Source organism: Phyllostomus hastatus, unplaced genomic scaffold (genome assembly GCF_019186645.2).
Source record: "Phyllostomus hastatus isolate PE091 unplaced genomic scaffold, TTU_PhHast_1.1 phas_contig_58, whole genome shotgun sequence".
Lineage (NCBI taxonomy): Eukaryota > Metazoa > Chordata > Mammalia > Chiroptera > Phyllostomidae > Phyllostomus > Phyllostomus hastatus.
The window spans coordinates 37625901-37646498 of NW_025333916.1; the positions used below are offsets into that span (position 1 = coordinate 37625901).

Below are 20598 nucleotides of genomic sequence, written 5' to 3' on the forward strand. Positions count from 1 at the left end.
TTAACTTAGTCATTCATCAGTAATTTTTGTATTCCGAAAAGACTTCCTAGTGTTTTTGACAGTTGCCTAGCATTCTGCATAATGGACAGACACTGCCATTACCTATTCTTACATATTTAAATGAAGAACTCAGGCTTTTGTTTCTTCTTCCCTTTTTTCTTATAACAATCCAGTTTAGAACTTGTGGTTGAGCCGTGGGTTGACGGGCTCTGGGCTGCCCTCCAGAAGCATTTTATGTCAAGTAGAGGAAAAGAAGAGATGACTGGGACTCTCAAAGCAGCATCAGCCGCCTCCCAGAGGACGGACCCTGTGAAACCGGAATTAATACACATCGAATCACAAGTGGAACTTCTCAGATTAGATGACTCTGAAAGAAAGGATTTTGAGGTTTCCGATCAAAATGCAGTGAACGGAGGTCCATCAAGTGCTTTGACTGCAGACTTGGAGTCCTCACTTACCCACTCAGTACCCCCGCTGTCCCAGGCCTCTCTGAATATTCCTGCCCTACCACCAGAATATTTGCAGGTGCATTTGTATGAGTCTCTTGGCCAGGTAAGCAGCCTTCCTTCATACTATGTATTATCTTACCACGGATGTGGGAGGTTTTTTGTTTGTATTTTTTAATTACAATAGAGGTCAACAGTCTATGGCCTGCTGACCAAATGTGGTCTGCCAGCTCTGTTGTAAATAAACTTTCATTGGAACATAACTATGCCCTTTTATTTACAAGCCCTCTGGGGCTGCTTCTGCCGTGGCAGAGTTGCATAGTTACCACAGAGGCCTGCCCTCCATGTACTATAGAGGCAGTTATATTATTATATTACTTCTGTCTTTGAAGGAGTAAATGGTTAAGAGCTCAGTTTTTCTGTTATGTTGGAGAATTAAATTCTTAGTTTCTTATTTCAGATGTGAGTCAGTCCAGGGCAAGTTGTGGGCAGTCAGGATATTATCTCAGCATCTAAAATTAAAGGAAACATTTAGAGCAACATCTCTTTTCCAGAGTGGATTTTTGTTATTATGTATGCTCCATTTGGGAGATTTTTTTTTTTTGACAATATTTTGCAGACCCGTTTTGTATATAAGGCTTTTTCTTTGCAGGGATGTCCAACCTTTTGGTGTCTCTGGGCCACACTGAAAGAAGAAGAGTTGTCTTGGGCCACACATTAAAGACATTGTGACATATAATCACAAAAAAAATCTCATAATGTTTTAAGTAAATACAGTTTTGTGTTGGGCTGCATGTGGCCCATGGGCCACTGGTTGGACACCCCTGGATGGAACATCTTTCGTATCAAGTAAATGACTGTAAAGTGGTTTGTAAAATTTTGAGCTCAAGTGAAATAATAGCTCACTTCTCATGGTTGCCAGTATGTGGTGCCCTGAAGTGTCCTGCAGCACGCACAGGGGCAGCTGTCAGTGCAGCCTGTCTCTGCCTGTGGCTGACAGGAGTCCACACGGGCTTCCTCCTGGAAACCATGCCCGCAAAGCAGGGATCGTGGTGTGCAGTTTTTTAATTTTCTTTTTAGTAAAGAAAGATTTGACACTAGAGAAACAATTTAAGTACAGCTTGCTAATACAGTAGAACTGTTTGCAGATGTCTTGATGCAATAGTAATTTTTTAGCATCTTGGGTTTTTTTTTTTTACTGTTTTTCTAAAGCTTTCATATAAGCAAGGGTGGGTTACTGTTATGGAATTTACACTGCATTAGTTTGTGAATTAAGTAAGGTAATTACAATAAAGTACATGTTAGGTTTGGGAACTAAAGAAAGAGGGCGTGGCTCTGCTTTAAAAGGTGGACTGCACAGGAGATTTACTCTTCAGTGTGCTGGGAGAAATGTCAGGGAACAGGCGACCAGTAAATCGGCCTCAGCCGGAGGGTGCAGAGTGTGCACCTGCATGCTGCAAGGGTGGGGACACGTGACAGTGGCCCAGTGAGCCCTGATTAGTCTGGCAGCTCCCTTCAGTAGGGTGAGAGTCTGCTAAGAGTTTCTTTTATGGTGCACGCCATTAAATAGGCTTGAGTTGTTAGTAATGTGGTTAAAAATCTCAACTATTTAAGGCAAAATTGTATAAACCTGCTCCGAGGACACACGTAGAGGGAGAGATTGGAAAAGTTTCCCTTACTAAGGCATCCTTTTGGAATCATCGCCTTGAGAAACTGATGTGTCCAGGAGGGAAGGATAGCCCAGTCCCCCACGTATTACCTACAATTCAGGCGCTAAGCACTCACCCTCTTCCAGCTTCCCATGCAGCTGCTTAAAAATCCAAAATGAATTTACTGGCATTTTGTTAAAAGTTACTACTTTTAGTAAAACTTAGGAACCTCAAGTTAGAAAAGGTATGGGGACAGTATAGAATCAGGTTTTTTTATAGTTTCCAGGACCTGTGCTGTCTAATACAGGCACCACCAGCACGTGTAGCTGCTTAAATTACCTAAAATTAAGAACAAATCTAGTTCCTCAATTACAGTAGCCAGTTCTCAAGCGCTCAGGCACACGTTGCTAGCAGCTCCTCTATTGGCCAGTACAGATTCGGAGCATCTCATCACTGAGAAAGCCCTGTTGACTGTCACTGCCCACGACTAAGGGTTCTTGTGACCATCTGTACAGGCACCTACCAGTCGGAAACACCTGTCATTTCCTTTGGAATCACCTTCCTAAGATACACAAGCCTGCTATTTCACTTTGTACAGCGTGTTGGGAAGGCTGTTAGAAATTTACATGGAAAAGCTCATATGTGGTATCAGTATCTCAGAAATTCTAATGTCTAACAGGGAGTTTAAAGTATGAGCTTCTCTCTTGAAAGATGGAGAAGCGTATGTGTGTAGTCAGTTACCTTAGAAAGGAATATTTAAATAGCCGGAATGTGTTATAAGATCCTGTAGATCTTATGTAGTCACTTAGTGAAGCAATGGTAAGTATTATTGAAAAATGCACTTAGTAATTTTTTGTCACATTTGTTTCTCAAGGAGGAAAGCCAAGCATCTGTGACTTCAGTGGATCCGATTTTTCAAGTTCCAATTTCAAAGGCAGTTCAGCTGACTACGAATGATGCCATAAAAACCACTCTTCTGGTAGAATTGGACATTTCAGTAAGTTACAGAATTTATTTCACAGCACGGTGATGTTGTCAGGGAGTGCAGAGAGACTTACCTGTGTGGTATTCTAGTTCGTACACTCAGGAAGAGTGAGTCTCTGACAGGACTCTGGCCTTTTTATTCTTTTTTTTTTTTTAAGTATATTTTATTGTTTTATTGATTATGTTATTATAGTTGTCCTAGTTTTTCCCCTTTTGTCCCCCTCCGTCTCATACCCCACATTCCCAACAGTAATCCCCCTCCTCCCTTAGTCTCGTATCCATGGGTCGTGCATATAAGTTCTTTGGCTTCACCATTCCCTATACTATTCTTAACATCCTCTGTCTATTTTGTACCTACCAGTTATGCTTCTTAATCCCTGTATCTTTTACCTCATTCTTCCCCTTCCCCTACCCTGCTGATAACCCTCCAGATGATCGCCATGATTCTGTTCCTGTTCTGGTTGTTTGCTTAGTTTGTTTTTGTTTTTGCAGTTTATATTCAGTTGTTGATAGTTATGAGTTTGTTGCCATTTTAATGTTCATAGTTTTGATCCTTTTCTTAAATGAGTCCCTTTAACATTTCATATAATAAGGGCTTGGTGATGATGAACTCCTACTTTCCCTTGTCTGAGAAGCACTTTATCTGGCCTTCCATTCTAAATGATAGCTTTGCTGGACAGAGTAATCTAGATTGTAGGTCCTTGCTTCTCATCACTTTGAATACTTCTTGCCAGTCCCTTCATGGCTGCAGAGTTTCTTTTGAGAAATCTACTGATAGTCTTATGGGAACTCCTTTGTAGGTAACTCTCTTCCTTTCTCTTGCTGATTATAAGGCTCTTTATCTTTAACCTTTGGCATTTTAATTTTGATGTATCTTTGTGTGGTCCCCTTTAGGTCCAACTTGTTTGGGACTCTCAGTGCTTCCTAGACTTGTTTGTCTATTTCCTTCACCAAATTAAGGAAGTTTTCTTTCATTATTTTTTCAAACTAGTTTTCAGTGTCTTGTTTTCCTCTTCTCCTCCTGGCAGACCTATGATTCTAATGTTGGCACATTTGGAGAAGTCCCAGAGTTGTCTTACTCTCTCCTTACTTTTTTGAATTCTTGTTTCTTCATTCTGTACTGGTTGACTGTTTATTTCTACCTAATATTCCCAGTCATTGATATGAACCCTGGCTTTCTTCCCTTCGCTGTTGGTTCCCTGTGGATTTTTTCATTATTTCACTTAGTGTAGCCTTCATTTCTTCTCAGTGCTCTTGTCGTACTTAATGAGTTCTCTGAGCATCCTTATCGCCAGTGTTTTGAACTTTGCATCTGGTAGGTTGGCTGTCTTCATTAAATTTAGTTATTTTTCTGGGGTTTTGTTCTTTGCTTTTATTTGGGTCATATTTCTTTGTCTCTTCAATTTAGCAGCCTCCCTGTGTCTGTTTCTGCATATTATGTAGAGCTGCTTTGACTCCCTGTCTTGGTACACCTGTTACATTGAATGGGGCAGAACCTGAGGTAATCACCAGGGCAGGTCAGCCCACTTCACTGCTTTGTGGCTTTGTATGTGGGGGAGGAGCCAGGGCGAGTGCTGGAGGCTTGCTCAGCACTCGCCCTGTTTCCAGTCACTTCACCTACTTCTTGTATGCAGGTGGTGCCCCGCTAGCTGCTGCCCTTGTGGTGGTTCCCAGAGGGGTGGGTTTATGTGCATTCTAGGACTGTGCAGGCCCTTAAAACAGACTCTCCCGAGAGATCAGAAGTTTCTTCTGCTGCTCCAGCCCCCGCTGGTTTTCACAACCAGTAGTTAATGAGGTTTTATTTCCCTGGCGCTGGAACCCTGGGCTGTGTGGTTTGGCCTGGGGCTGGGATTGCTGACTCCCCAGGTATCCCTCCCGATCTTTATCCATCACACATGAATGTGGGACCTCCCCTTCTGCTGGCCACCACCACCTCATGGCCACCACACGGTGTCCTCTCTGCCCCTGCACTCCCTGTCTCTGCCCCACCCACCCATCTGGATGAATACTGCTTCTTTAAATCCTTGGTTGTTGGACTTCCACACAGTTGGATTTTCTGGCAGTTCTGGGTGTTCTTTTGTTTTGAGATTGGTTATGATCCTCCTCATGGTTGTGCAGGAAGGCGAAGTGTGGCTACCTATGCCGCCATCTTGACTGGAAGTTGGCCTGTTATTCTTACCCATCATACTTCTCCCTACCTCACACCTGTTTTCTTCTCACTTCAGGGAAGGCCTCAAATGAGCAGCTTGAGAGAATAGTGTTGTGGACTTACACAGTATCCATGAAAGGGTAATGGCATCAGAACAGCCTTTCCATGCAGGAGGAGTCCTGGGAGGAAGCTGCTTACCTAGGTCAGCGAGCTGGTTGGAAACGGAACTCTGACTAGACAGTCATATATTCATTTTTTCAGAGCACTGGTTCTCTTTCCTTTGAGAATCTGGAAAAAATCACCGATTCTCTTTCCAGAGAAATGATTATATTTAAACATTTCCTGTAGTTTCAGGGGTCACTGTGTACTTATCTCTGAACTCTATCCACTAGCCCATCCTCAGCACCCCTCCCCAAATCCACTGACTTCAGGTTAAGAAACTGTGATGCTGAAACCTCAGTGTTCGAGTACTTCTTGAGAGTTGTGCAGTTCAACCCTTTATTTTGATGAAGGCCCTGAGAAGTTCAGTGGATTTCGATTTCAGGAAAGTGAGGGCGCATCAAGGCTGTGTCTGTAGATATAATCGAATTTCCTGATAGAAAAAGAAAAAAAAAGACAGGCATCAAAACTAGGTTTTGAGTCATTCCATACTTTTGAACATTTTAATACTCCATATTGTTAAATATTCTGTGTACATCAAAACGTTTTGGTTTTTATTCTGCTGCTCTACGCTTTGGTCATGCAGAGGCGAGAGTGGGCCAGCTGGTGAGTCCAGTCTGTCCCCCACACAGGCCAGGGATGTGAGTGCATGTGGTTGGAGGCCTCTGCAGACGCCAGTCTGTGTTCTGCCTCATTCGGTTGATAGATGCGCTGTTTGTTCGCCCCCGGGACCAAGCCCGATGGCGTAACACTTTCCGCTCGTGAAGGAAGAAATAGTGTCCTCTCCCACCCTCCCCAAAGGAAAGGAGTAAGGAAAGGAAAGTGAAAACCAATGCAGACTAACAATTTTTTGTTAGTCTTACTGTTACTGGACATTAATTTAATATATCTCATTAATCAGTGATGAAAGGGCCCTAGATGATCTAGTGTTGTCCAACCGTACATTGACACCTGATTTACTCTAACCGTGTTCCTCAAGTGGATGCCAAGGAGTAAAACTCTCCATCTGTGCTTTGCCAGATGTATATGGCCAGGGAGTGGAAACAGTGTTATTATTAGGCCATCCTTCATGATGATGCAGTTTTTTTCTATGACCTCGGGCAGTTTATTTTGCCCATAATGTGTCTGTACCTGTGTGTGTGTGTGTATTAAGAGGGTTTTCTCTTACATGGATTACTAAAACACTACTTACTGAGATCCCTTATTCTGTAAAAAATGAGGGAGGGTCTCAGCTTCCACTCTGTAGGTACTCAATGATATAAAGCAAAACAGTGGCTACCTACAGAATTCCATTTTTAAAATAACTCCTAATAAGTATGTTTGTTCAGTTCATTGGCATGTTAGCTTTTTTGTAATTAAAATAATTTTAAGTTTCTAACTAATATATTTAAATGATTATAATAAAAGCTTTGATTTTGTTGCTCACAACTAAAATCTTTAGTTTATATGGGATTTTTTTATTTTGTGTTGGTTCTTCTCTAGAAGACAGAGTTTTCCTATCAGCCAGGAGATGCCTTCAACGTGATCTGCCCCAACAGTGAGTCTGAGGTGCGAAGCCTGCTCCAGAGACTGCAGCTCACAGACCAAAGGGAGCACTGTGTCCTCTTGGAAATTAAAACAGACACCAAGAAGAAAGGTAGGGCCCTGACCGTTTTCTTAAGGTGCCCCTGGGCCAGCAACTCGGAGGTGACAAGTTTGAGTGCGCCTTCCCCACAGGCTCTCACTGAGCACCAGGGGATCGGCCGCTGTCAGCTGAGGGACATAGACACTGGCCGGTGTTGCTGCATTCTTGACCTTTACAGCAGCTACACCGAGTGAGATGATGATGGATTTTATGCTTATTGGCCACTTACCGACATTTTTAAAAGAGAATGTAACTGGCTTTGGAGAAGCAGGTTGGTTAGTTGGACTGATTTATTTGCTTTTTGATGTTTGTGTTACTTTGTTTCTAAGTTCACATGTTAAATTTCATATAAGAAAAATGTTATCAACCTTTTTAAAAAGTTTTCTTTAATGCTTATTATAGCATGTTATTGCATATTTAATATAACTAATTGCTTTTTTATAATTAAAGGAATGGTTTTTCTTTTTTCAGCTCAGGCAGTTCTATCTTTTTTTTGAAACTTTTTAAAAACATTTTTTAATGTATTGATTTTAGTGTGGGGGAGAGATTTTGGTTTGTTGTTCCACTTATTTAATACATTCATTGGTTAATTCTTGTATGTGCCCTCACTGGGGTTTGAACTCGCAACCTTGGCTTGTCAGGACGACACTCCAACCAACCGAGTACCTACCCGGCCAGGGCCTAAAATTCTTTTAGAGAATTACATGGGATGTTAACAGACTACTGCCACAGTTGACTTTCTGTGCCTTGGTTTTGAATAAATTCCTTCCTTTTATTTGGCATACTTATATTTGGTTGTTATATCTGTTGAATTTATAATTCTTTTATTATTATTATTTTTTTTTTTAGTAAAATGGGCTTTTCTGCTGGATTTATTTTGAGGAACTGTTTTTGACAGAATAAACCATGTCACAAACCATACCACAATATGATAACACTATAATGTAAAGTATTGCTGTCACTGGTGGTGTTGGAGTACAAAACATTTCACTTGTTATTTTCTGTGCCATGAACGCCTTCTTGTCTACTTGAAAAGGAGCAGCCTTGCCGCAGCACATACCTGAGGGATGTTCTCTCCAGTCCATTCTTACCTGGTGCCTTGAAATTCGAGCTGTTCCTAAAAAGGTATTTTTCGTTCCTCTTTGGGAAACTATTTACAAATATGATTAGCTCTCTGTTGGGTTTGCTAAATAACTCTGGTATCTGCCCTTTGTAGTCTTAGAAAAGATGGTCTTCACAGCATTGTTTTCAAAATTAGTTCCCAAGGGTGTGTGGCATCTTCATAACTGTCATAGACAAATTTTTTTATGTTGTGTTTGCATGGAAATTTTGTGTGTCCTATTGAAGTGAGATTTCTTAAATAAGGCTTCTTGTTAGTCTTACTGTTACTGGACATTAGTTTAGTGTTGCGCATTAATCAGCAGTGAAAGTGGCCCTAGATGGCCTTGTGTTGTCCAGCTGTACATTGACACCTGTCTCTAATGGCTGACAAGAAATGAGAGTGTTGCCACCCCCCATCTGTCACCTGTTTAATGTTGTTGAGCTCCCTTTTATGTAAAACTACAGAATTACTCATTGTTAAGGCAGAATTTATGAGGAAATATTGAAAGATTTTGGTAGGCTGTATTGATATTGAGGTAAATTTGGAGATAGAACTATCCACTAGATGTCAGTATTTGGCTGGAAGCTGTATTTATTTATTTATTTATTTATTTAGGAATTTATTTATTTTTTAGAGAGGGAAGGGAGGGAGAAAAAGAGAAACATCAATGTGCAGTTGCTGGGGACTGTGGCCTACGATGCTTTGGTTCGCAGCCCGCACTCAATCCACTGAGCTTCGCCAGCCAGGTGGAAGCTGTATTTAAAAACAGCAGTTTAACTGATTTACTCTAACCGTGTTCCTCAAGTGGATGCTGAGGAGTGAAACTCTCCATCCTGTGCTTTGCCAGACGTGTATGTCCAGGGAGCGTAAACAGTGTTGTTATTAGGCCACCCTTCACGATGCAGTTGTTTTCTACGTGTTTATTGCATTTGTCGCCTCTGGGAAGCAAACTACTTTGAGAGAGGCTAAGTCCTAGAAATGATGAAAAATCTAGAATTAACCATGATGGAAGCTCTGTGATTAAATTAAATAAATTGAAAATATTGGTGTAATTCTACCATTTTTTAAATTTCATGAATTTTATATATATGTTTTTTACCACAAAAGTAACATGCTCATTGTAAAAATTGCGGGTGCAAGAATAGCTAACTCAGGAAGCAAAAGTTCTTTATAGTCAAACCCTCAAGGTTAATGCTTGAATATTGTTTTGCTTTTAAAAAAATGAGGTCCTCTGGTATATGTACCATTCTGTAACGTGTTTTTCACTTGAGAAGAAAGCAGTGGTGTGTGTACCCCAGCATGGAAGGAGCTCGGAGATAAAATGACAGGTCCATGGGCACCCCAGAATTAAACAACTGATGTAATCATGGACAGTTGGTTCCTTCCAGTTTTTCACCATTAAAAAAACTGAGAGGAACATTCTTGCACTGCATTCATTTTTGCACACCTATTTGAAGCATTTTTTAAACACATTTGTTGGAGTCAAATTGCTACTTTAAAAATACTTGGACTTTAAATTTTAATAATTTCCATCCACTTGTTCTCTACAAGCAGTGCAGTGTATCCTTTGTACCATAAAGTTTCTATAATTCTAAAGCAAAAAATAATTTAAAGACTTAAAATTGCTGCTATTTTACTGCAATTCAGGAAGTTTTATTGACTTGAGAAATTGGTACGAAGTGTTATTAGTAAACTCTTTTGCCCTACCATACATCCCTGCAGAGACTTGGATATTTTTTCATTGTACTGCCTTTCCCAGGTGCCCGTGGTGTGTTTGACGCTGTGTCGGGCACCTTGAAAAAGCCATGTCGTGTGTGGGTCTTGGGGTTGTGTAGGCAGGGTTCACAGCTAAGCCATTGGAAGCCTCTGACCTCCCCAGGAGCAGCAGTCTGGTCAGCCCTGTTGAGGGAATCCAGAGCACACTATGTCTGAGCCATGTAATAAAAGTGGCAGTATCCAGTAGCATTCCGGAAGCATTTGATGCAAATAACTTGCTTAAGTGCTTTCAGCCTACATAACCTTGAGTGGTAAGAGCTATATTCATCAGAGAACAGAAGAGCTTGGAATGGCATTGGAACCCCAAGTCATTAGCATGTTTGGTCCTTTGCTGAAGAGTTTGGACTTGGGTCAGTCTTTGAGATTTGGGATTCAAGACTGTGCCATTTTTTGTTCATATTCTTTTTCTACAAAGAGTCTGAGTGACTAAGTGTCCGTGTACTGCAGGGTGTTTGACGTTCTGGCCCGTCCTGTCTCTTCTGCCTTCCGTCCCATGTCCACATTTCCCTGCCCGCATATTGAACTACATGTGGTCCCCATGCCTTCATGCAGCTGTGCCACCTGTTAGCCCTTCTGCATTCCCCTCGTTTCATGTGGCCAGCCCTCAGCTCAGTCTTGCATTCTGGGAAGCCCCCTAATACCCTGCATGTGCCTCTCTTGGGGGAGCTAGCTTCTTGTGCACTAATTACTCCTGGACTTCTGTTGCTCTCACGAGCCTGTGAACCCTACAGGCAAGGTGGATGTCATTTTGTCCCCAGGGTCTCACCTGCCCAGTGCTTATCACCTGAAAAGCACTTAACGGTTGCCCAGTACCAGTAAATGTGGAAGTCTAGGTTGTGATCATCAGCTAAGGCAAGAACAGTGTTGTGTACTGACACAAAATGTCAAGTTAAGAGACTTTTTGACCACTTTTGCTCAGATACACCTAACATGTAATTTGAGATCCTACTTGTGAGGAAAGAGGTTAGTTCAGAATACAGGAAAGGTGACAAAAATCCAACATAGTAGTGAGTTTTCCTAACAGGCTGACATTAAAGCAGATAGCAAAGTAAATTCTCTTTTCCTGACCACACTTTTAGTGGCTCTCTCACTTTTTCTTGGACAATCGGGCACATGCCCAGGTAGATACTAGCAAACAGTCTAGTGACTGTAACCACAGAGCACGTGATGATTTAAGTCTGTTTCCTTCACTTTGGCCACAGGCATTCTTGCGAGCCCTTGTGGACTGCACCAGCGACGGCGCTGAAAGGCGAAGGCTGCAGGAGCTGTGCAGCAGACAGGGGGCGGCCGATTACAACCGTTTCGTAAGAGATGCCTGTGCCAGCGTGTTAGACCTTCTGCTTGCTTTCCCATCCTGCCAGCCTCCGCTCAGCCTCCTGCTCGGTAAGTGGTCACGGTCACGGTCCCTGAGCTCCAGGGCTGCTCTGTGTGCCAAAGAACAGTGGCTGCTGTCATGTCGCCGGGCCTGTGGATTCTGCGCAGCACCCAGGAGCACATTGAAACGAGCTGTGAGCAGTGGGCCGGCCTCTCACAGTTTGTTTTCTGGGCTCCTGGACATCTGAACTGCCCTCGAGAAGGCCAAAAGAACCCCTCTTCCAGGCTTTTTTGTCGTCTCCTTGTTTCTTCTACCATTGTCGCTATCATTTTCTCTCTTCATGTAGCCAGTTTTAATTCTCATTTTTTGCTCAGCATTCGGCATCTATTCTGTTAATTTTACTATTTTTCAGAAAACATTTTTTCCAAATTTTATCTAACAATGAGCTTTCTAAGAAAAACAATGATTTTTTTCACAGGTAATGAACATCACATTTAGTTGATGGAGGTGTGCACTTTGTGTGCAGGAAAAAGATTTTGTGCAAGTCCAGATTTAGGGTCCTGCCAGAGCAAAGGGGGGCTCTCCTGTTGTACCAGTGCAGGGGGCCTTACTTAGAGCACATCTGGGCAGTAAGCTGGGGAGAGGGCATCACAAAGTACCCAGATGTGTGTTGATCCTGTTTTCGTTCTTACTGTCTCTTGGGGTCTCCAACTCCGCCAGAAGAGGGCTTAAGATCCTCCTGGAGGAACTGCCTCAGGGGAGCAGAGGGGCTTTCAGTGGAGTCTTAGTGGCTATAAGAATTGTAATGATTCAGATTACATTTGTATTACTTTCCTGTGCTTGTAGTTTTGTTATCTCCACTGCGTTCACCCGTAATGATATCAGTAAAATTCCTAAAATTTGCATTTGCCTTTGGTGACAGGAGAACATGTGTGGTACTTTTCACGTTGGGCCCGCAGAGTCCTTTTGGTGCCCATAGTACACAGGGAAAGGCGCTCTCCCGGTACAAGTCAGGCCCTGCTCTCTTGTTCCTTTTATTTCTTAGTATTTTGTTCTCTTTCCTCGTCCTCAGAGGGGTAAAAAGTGTCTCCAGTTAAGACTGCTCCTCCCTGTTTTCCTGTACTCACGTGAACACTTCCTGCATTTTTATTTGAGTCTTTTAGGTGAATGGAGGGGTTGGGTAACATTCAGACCACGTCAGGGAGTTACATGAAGTCTGGTGAAGCTTGCAATCACAGAGGAGTATGTTTCCGTTCACGGATTTCCTATTACCTTTTAAAACTGTTGTTATCATTTATTACCTAGTTATGTGAAAAATTAATCAAGATATTGAGACATTAAAATTTGAGTTATTTTTCATTTTCTTTAAGAAAACATAAATGTCTAAAGCTTGCATTGTGTCTGAAACTGTTTTTATATTCATTAAAACCTAGCCATTTTAGAAAGGTCTTTTCAAATTTTTGCTAAGTACCGTATTTTGCCGTGTATCATGCCCTCTTGTGTATAATGCGCATCCACATTTTTGCCCCAAACTTCAGGAAAAAAATCTTTTGTTTTAATTTTCAATTCAGTTTTTTATTCATTTATACATAGGTACTTGGTTTTTGCATTTTGTATTATAAAGGAATCTTAGCATTTATTTTTTATGTATTATGGTACAAGCAATTTTACATAACAAATTACAAAACTCAAGAACAGACACAAAGTACCTTAGGTACTGCCCATGTATAATACACATGCTTATTTGTCCCTCAAAAATTTTGGCAAAAAAAGTGTGCATTATACACAGCAAAGTACAGTAACTGCTACAAATATGGCATTGAAAATCTTTACTCTTACAAATATGATACTGAAAATTATTATGAACATGACATTGAAAAATTCAAAAGCTTTTTGATGGACAAATAAGTATTCAAACATTGATTTCTTAGCCTGTTTTAGAAGCACCTATGTATCTTGAACTCACTGGGTTCCTCAATAGCTTGATTTGAAAATGTCCATTGCTAACTTCCCATTGTTTTTACTCTCACATAAATATAAGAAGGAAAAATATTTCAAGCCTCAATACCCGTAATTCTTAAAATAGAGGTCTTTAATCTTTTGGGGGTTCATGATTTTATTTCAAATCTGAAAACGCTGTCTGAACACTCTCTCCAGAAAACTGCATGGGCACACACGAAAATTTAATGGGTTTCTTGACCCTGAAGCCCACTCCCAGACCGTATCCTGTAGCGTCCTTTAGTTTCAGAAACCAGCCATTAGGTAGAAGCACTGATTTTAGATAAGGAAATACAGTGTGTCTGGTTTACTTTAGGAATTTGGCAAAAATATTCAGTAGTGTTTCACTCCAATATGGTGAATTTACATGTGCTTCAAAATATGATTTAAAACTAAAACTTAAGTTATTTTGAATAATTAAATAAAATAAGAATCAAATGAGACCTTGACTTTTTTTACCCTTTATATATCATTTACTTTCAGTAGCCATGAGTTAATAATGGCTTATTTTTATTTTCTTCTAGAACATCTTCCTAAGCTTCAGCCCAGACCTTACTCGTGTGCAAGGTACTGATACTGACTAACACGATACGTAGCATCCTCCTCCCAACGTGTTACAGAAGTCCACCTTCCAAATCTGCAGTAGCTATACACATTTGGTGAAAACTCACCCGATTGGTGGAGAAGTCTCAGGCGTAATAAGGGGTGAGGCGGACCAGTGGTAGGAGTCCTGCCCTCAAGAGTTCACAGAGGAGGGAACCTTCAGTGGCTCCCGTGCTCCAAACCGGGTTCCCACTTTGGGCAGCAGCTCTCCTCCTGCTGCTGTTATTGGTGTGCTCTGTAGCCCTCAGCAGACAGTGGAGGAGGACAGGGAAGACAGGAGCAAGTGAGTAAAGCTTACTGCACCGAGTCTTGAAGGCAAATAGGTCATTAGAAGCTTCCCTCAGTGATAATATGAAATGGGGGCGGGGGCGGGACTTTTAAGTGGCAACAGAGAAGAGTTAGGAGTTAGAAGATACATTAGAGCCCATAAGGAAAAACAGGGTGGAACAAAAGTAGGTTTACAGTCTTTCCTACAGAAAATACTACCTAATTAATAAGTAAAAACACAAGAATAAATTTAGTGTTTCATTACTCATAACTGTAAACCTACTTTGCTCCACTCGGGATTTTCCCTGCAATAAAAATGGGCTAGTTGGGCCTAAATGTACTGGTCCTAACAAGGTTTGAAGATGTGTGTGTGTCTTTGCAGCTCCATTCTAGCTCACCCAGGGAAGCTTCGCTTTGCTTTTAACATTGTGGAGTTCTCGCCCAACACCACATCACTGGTTCTGCGGAGAGGCGTGTGCACCGGCTGGCTGGCCACGTTGGTTGAGTCATTTCTTCCATTGAACACGTGTGCATCCCATGCAGACCGCATGAAAGCCCAGGCTCCAGAGGTACTAGCAGTGTGCCGTTTGGCACCCCTGAAATTGTGTTCTTTGCCTGATTAGAAAAAACACGTAGTCTCCCTGCACTGTCCAGCACCGTCAGATTATTCAGAGTAGAGTGTGTGCGATACTCGAGTTTTTAAATCCCTGTTGGAAAGTCAGGAAAACATTACTTCACTGTGTATTAAGTGGTCCGAGCATTTTGTAAATACATGAAGCATGATTTTTGTGGAATATAGTCTTTTCTCTTTTGCTTGTCATATTCTTAGAAGACTTTTTCTGTTAATATTTTTGGTAGATTGGCACAGAAGAGCCAAGTGAATATTAAAAACTGCCTCATTGTATGTCTAAGCCACATGCTGTGTCCCGAGTAAGTCCTTTTGGAGTGGCAGTCAGCTGAGAACCGAAGACTGATTCATGTCCTTCAGTTTGGGTTGCAGGATTTCACTTGCCCCGTTCCTTCCCTTTTTCCAGAGCTGCGTTGTCTAGATTCTGAAGTGGCACTCTCAGTGAGAAGACATTGTAGGGGGATCACTTTTGAAACACGTGGGAGAAAAATGTTTATTGGATTATTTTAAAACAAACTGTGGACACATTGTATCTGGACTTAGTGGTATCTTCTATATTTCGATACAGCACTCAGCAAAATCTCATTTGAGGCCACATGCGTAGCCAACAGTATAAACTTGTTCCTCCTCACCCATAAGAATGACCGAAATTAAAAAAACAAAAAAACTTCAGGCTTTATTGTGAAGTCTTCCTTCTCCATGGTATTGAGGAAATGAATGTCATTTGTAGCATTATCTTGTGACTGGTTTGGTTGCTGTAAATTATTGGAAATGAAAAGGTCACAGCTCTTAGAGGGAATTAAGACCTCTGGAACATACACAGGAGGGCTTACAGGAAGATTGCTGCTTGACATTGCCCTTTAACTTGGTATTTTCGCAGGCTGCTGCCTGCGACAGAGGTGGCTTACTCTGTGTGTGTGTGTGTCCCTATCCATTTCTCTCCTCCCTCCTCAATGCTCCTAGATTTATGATATCACTACAAAACATTGATAACCTGAGATTTAAAAAAAAGAAATATTGTAGTATTGGCATAAGAGTATTTTGTTACTTCATGATCATATAATACCAGATGAGCTCCACAAAGTTAAAAAAATAACAGTATATTCATAATGTATCACAGACACTAAGGAGGGGTGTTTTTCTCATATTCCTGCTTTCCTCCTGCCATTTCCTCCCTCTTTCCTTCCCCACTTTAACAGATTTTAATTGACTACCCCATATTCAGAAGTCAGAGGTACAGAGAGAAATGATACAGTTTAGAACTGTCTTAAGTTTCATAGTGCTTAGTAGTACCATATCTTACTAGGAAATGTAGAGAAAATTGAGGGCATGATCCACCACAGGCCCTCCTGTAAACTGGTAGGTAGTACAACTGTACACATCACCCCCCGCCCTCCACCACCACCCCCCCAGGCCCCAGTGGAATAGACTTTGCCTCCCAGTGGCGTTTAGCCTCCAACAGTGGAGCCTGAGCAGACCAGGTATAGACCACATCCGAGCAGGAGCCCTGGGCCTGGTGGCGTGGCATGGCGTGGCTCGCCTCCCTCAGTCATTCCCTCTGACCTAAGGACGGGATCATCCAGGCCAGGCCTGCTCCTTGGGCTGAGGTCCCAGGTGAAGGTGATTCAGAGAGCAGAGCCTAGCTGCAGCCGTGAAGGAGAACCAGGGGTCAGTGTGTGGCACTGTGACCCATCTGAGATGTGCTGCAGCAGGAGCCGACTGCTGCTCAGAGCTCCTTGCAGTCCCTGAACACAGAGATCAGGCTTCTGTTAGCAGTTCACGGCCATACCCTTCATGTCCTGTCTTTGCCTCGTGAGAGTCAGTCTCTCGTCACTCTAGGGGGGGGTGTGTGTGTGTGTTGTTTTCTCCACCCACTAGAATATAAGCCCCATGAAGATGGATTTGGTTTTGCTCCATTCTCTATTCCTAGTGCTTGTCATACTGAGTATCTTCAATAAAATCGTTAACGAATCAAGCGAATAGGCTAATGTGATATTAGTCTCATTCTCTAATGAGAGCAGTGATTTGATACAGCTCTGCCAATTCTTCATATAAGTCAGTCCTATCGATGAACTTCTGTGATTTTTCCTTGAATTAAAGGTTGAAACACACTCAGTCACCAGCATGGACTGCAGAGCGGGTTCCTATCATTCCTAACTCTTAGTGCCGCCCAGCATAATGTATGCATGTGGCAAAGGGAAACTGGAAAGAAATATCTATATATTTACAAATTGATTCCTTGTAAGTAATACTGCCACATGATTTAGGAGAAAAGTCTTGAAGTTTTGGTGAAAAGATTTTGTCTGTCTTTATCACTTACTTTGAGTTTAGCACAAACAGAAATAACTTGAACCCAGAACACCATTGCACAGTTTTCCTGCATCTTTGGAGCAAGCCCTCAATGTCCCAGTCAGCTGCCTAATTGTCACTTAAAACTTTCACACCATCGTGATGTAAATCTTTGTTGCCCCTGTCGGCACAAACGTAAAGAGTCGCGTCTTCGTTTTCTTCTGCATTCCTCCAAAGTACATGCCGTGGGTTGCATGCTGGGAAACATATCTTATTCATGGAACTAGAAAAGGAGTGATACCCAGTCAGTGTTCTACCTCAGAAACATTGAGCCTGTCGTTTTTAAAATACCATTGATTTGAGTAGAAAATAAAAATCTGTAAAATACACTTGTTTGTTTCTCTGTGGTGACAAGCATGTTCACGGTTTCAACAAGATGTAATGCTGTTTAGATTTATTATGTTTCTTTGAGGGAATTTGTGCTTTCTGGTTTCTTTATCAAAGATCGCTTTGGTTATATGCTTTTTAGATTTTCTTTATATTCTATCTGTTGTTTTAATATTCCAGATACTCATCTCTCCTCGGACAACAAATTCTTTTCACTTACCAAGTGACCCTGCAATCCCCATCGTCATGGTGGGCCCGGGAACTGGCGTAGCACCCTTCTTGGGTTTCCTGCAGCACAGGTATGCCCCGTCGCTGGCTGGCGAGCACGCCATCCCGTGTGGTCCTGGGTGGGGATGGGACAGAGCTTTTCTGTTTCTGCGGTGGCTTTTAGGATGTTGGACTGTAGTTATAAAACACTTATTTTAAAGCATTATTAAATGCATGATAGCATAACATAATTTGTCACCAAGGGAAAAGTAATCACGCTCTCTTCTGGAGGTTTTGCTTCGTGCTGGAACTGCCCTTTTTGCCCGAGCGCTCCCTCCCTGGCTGCCCCGCAGTACGCAGCTGGGGGCAGAGTTGCAGCGCAGCTTTACGCTGTGACAATGTGCCGGCTGTTGCGTCTGTTCCTGAGGTAGATAGACTCACTGGTGACAGATCCAGTTACAACCCCAAATACCAGTAATTTTCAGTAGGATGATATTAATAGGTATGACTTTTTATCAGGACACAACTGGTTGATACAGAATAAGTAAAATTGTGCTTCTCTCCCCATTTGTGAAATAATGAAGTTTTTGTGTGCCATTCCCCAGACAGTGGGGTAACATCCTTTGAACAGTCGCTTTGTTGTTTTCTTTTTTGTTTTGTTTTTTCCGTCGGAAAGCGAAAGAGTAGTGGTGGACACACTCAGCGTGTCTCCCAGTGTGTCCGCAACAGATCGTTCTGCCTTTCAGAACCCTGTGCCGCTTTCCCACTGTATTCACTGAGAGTTCATTTTATTCATAGGATTGTTATTAATAATGAATATAGAAGTTAGTCCAGGTGTAGCAGGGTGGCATTTTGACTTTTTCTTGCTGTGAAGATGTCAGGTAGAGCTCAGCGGTGTCTGCAGCTCCTGGAGATGCTCACTCCCCGTAGCGTCTGGGAGGGCTGAGGCACGCTGTGGGGAGCAGACTGTTAAGTCGGGGAATGGACTTTCAAGGGCTCCAGTGATAGATTTGGCAGAGCTTCCTGGGTTTGTTGGTGGTACAGTATTTCCATCGAAGAGAGAGATGGGTTATACATATTACATATGTTAAATATCTCAACTTTCTTTTTTCCTTAGAGAGAAACTCCAGGAACAACATCCAGATGAACACTTCGGGGAAACGTGGTTGTTTTTTGGCTGCCGGCATCAGGACAGGGATTATTTGTTCAGGTACTATACGATTCTAGTATTGTCGGACTCAATCACAGGCGTACAGTTCTCCTTGCAGGCTTTTTAAACTTTAAATTACAAACCTTCCAGTGACCCACTCTGTACTGTATTTCAGAGAAGAGCTCAGACATTTCCAGAAGCTTGGAATCCTAACTCACCTGAAGGTTTCCTTCTCAAGAGATGCCCCTGTGGGTGAGGAGGCGGCCCCAGTGAAGTATGTGCAAGACAACATTCAGCTTCACAGCAAGCAGGTGGCAAGGCTCCTTCTTCGTGAGAATGGCTGTATTTATGTGTGTGGGTAAGTGACCGTCATGCTTAGGTGCCAGGTAGCGGCGGCCAGCAGTGATATTTATTAAAGGATCAAGGGACCAGTCAGTTAATAATCCAGATATGTAGGGATGAGAGATTTGATTCGAAAGTACAGGGAAAGAAATACCAGTTCTAAAATGACTCTAACATACATTTTACTGTAAGGGGCAGGGCAGGCTCAGTTCCTGACAGGCTGAGGGCCTGTTCAATGCTTCTTTCATTTGACAAACACTCAAGTGCCTAGGGAGTGCCTTGGCCCTGTGCGGGTGCTGAGCGATGTGGAGATAAACGAGATACGCTCCCTGCCCCCAGATAGTGTGCTCCCTGGGCAGGGATAACACATGACCAGGTGCCTGCAGTGTAGCAAGTGCTGTTCAGGGGACTGTGGGGTGCCCCGGAGGGCTCCTCACCCTTCCTGTAAGTGAGCAGAGCTGAGCCGCATCAGAGCACTTGGAGAAGCGCCAGGGACATGTAAGTTCTCAGTAGGTAGGTTGTTACTGTGTGTGCGCGTGTGTATGCATGTATGAAGCCCTAGATGCTCCTGCAGAGAGCTTGTTGCCCCTGGCATGCAAGTCCCACTATGTGCCCTGAGAGTAGAGAGGGAGTGAGAGGTGAGCAGGGGCCAAATGGGAAGGTGTTTAGACCCTTAGGATTTGGACTGCTCCCGGGATATGGACACTGAAGGATTTTAAGCTGTGACCAGAGTGGTGAGCAGGACATGTTGGAATGGTCGCTGTGTGAAGACCTGAGTGTCGGAGGAGGTATCGGTGACTGGGGTGGGAGACCTTTCCTGAGAAATGGAAGCAGGGCTAAAGGGTAGTGATCAGGCATCAGTGGGAATTGGGTTCATGAATTAAGGAGGATTTGCTAAAAATGTCTGTTTCTCTAATATTGCTATTATTATTTCTTTTTTCCAGAGATGCTAAGAATATGGCCAAGGATGTAAATGATACCCTTGTAGAAATAATAAGCAAAGAGGTCGGAGTTGATAAACTGGAAGCAATGAAAACTTTGGCTACTTTAAAAGAAGAAAAACGCTATCTTCAGGATATTTGGACATAAAATCAGAAAATGAGAATTTTTTTCTTTTGTTTTTGGCTGAAAGTGCTAAAAGACAGGTTTGAAGCCTCAGACTTTCAACTTTTAAAATTAAAAACAAAATTAACTTTTCTTAGAGGAAGTAGGATGGGGAGTGGGTCACCTAATAGTGTAGCAAACTTCTGGTTTGGTTTTTCATATCCCCCCGCATCCCAAACCGCCCCGTGGCTTGTAGGCCCCCTGAACCGAGTGGCAGCCCTCACGGCTCCGCCAGCAACCACAGGGGCCGCTGCTGCGTCCTGGGGCGTGTGGCCACGTCACGGGGTCTTTGTCTGTGCACGCGGAGGCTTCCCAGTGCGCAGTGTGGACGCCGGAGCCCACCAGGCAGGTGGTTAAGTCTGAACTTGTGTTTCCAGTTTCTTTAATAATGTAAAAATGACTTATTCTTATATGGAATA

General features: G+C 42.6%; 1 protein-coding gene across 1 annotated transcript in view; it reads left to right on the plus strand.

The window, feature by feature from the left end:
- The window catches only part of MTRR (5-methyltetrahydrofolate-homocysteine methyltransferase reductase), a 31177-nt gene extending 10914 nt beyond the window's left edge, over positions 1 to 20263 (plus strand). The window contains exons 5-15 of the mRNA XM_045848346.1: positions 174 to 552; positions 2970 to 3092; positions 6870 to 7023; positions 8048 to 8136; positions 11092 to 11272; positions 13727 to 13769; positions 14455 to 14641; positions 17557 to 17675; positions 18701 to 18793; positions 18909 to 19091; positions 20020 to 20263. Of these exons, the coding sequence (XP_045704302.1) occupies positions 174 to 552; positions 2970 to 3092; positions 6870 to 7023; positions 8048 to 8136; positions 11092 to 11272; positions 13727 to 13769; positions 14455 to 14641; positions 17557 to 17675; positions 18701 to 18793; positions 18909 to 19091; positions 20020 to 20164 (1696 nt within the window). The 3' untranslated portion in view covers positions 20165 to 20263. The remainder of the gene's footprint in view (positions 1 to 173; positions 553 to 2969; positions 3093 to 6869; positions 7024 to 8047; positions 8137 to 11091; positions 11273 to 13726; positions 13770 to 14454; positions 14642 to 17556; positions 17676 to 18700; positions 18794 to 18908; positions 19092 to 20019) is intronic.
- Positions 20264 to 20598: the final 335 nt, after the last annotated feature.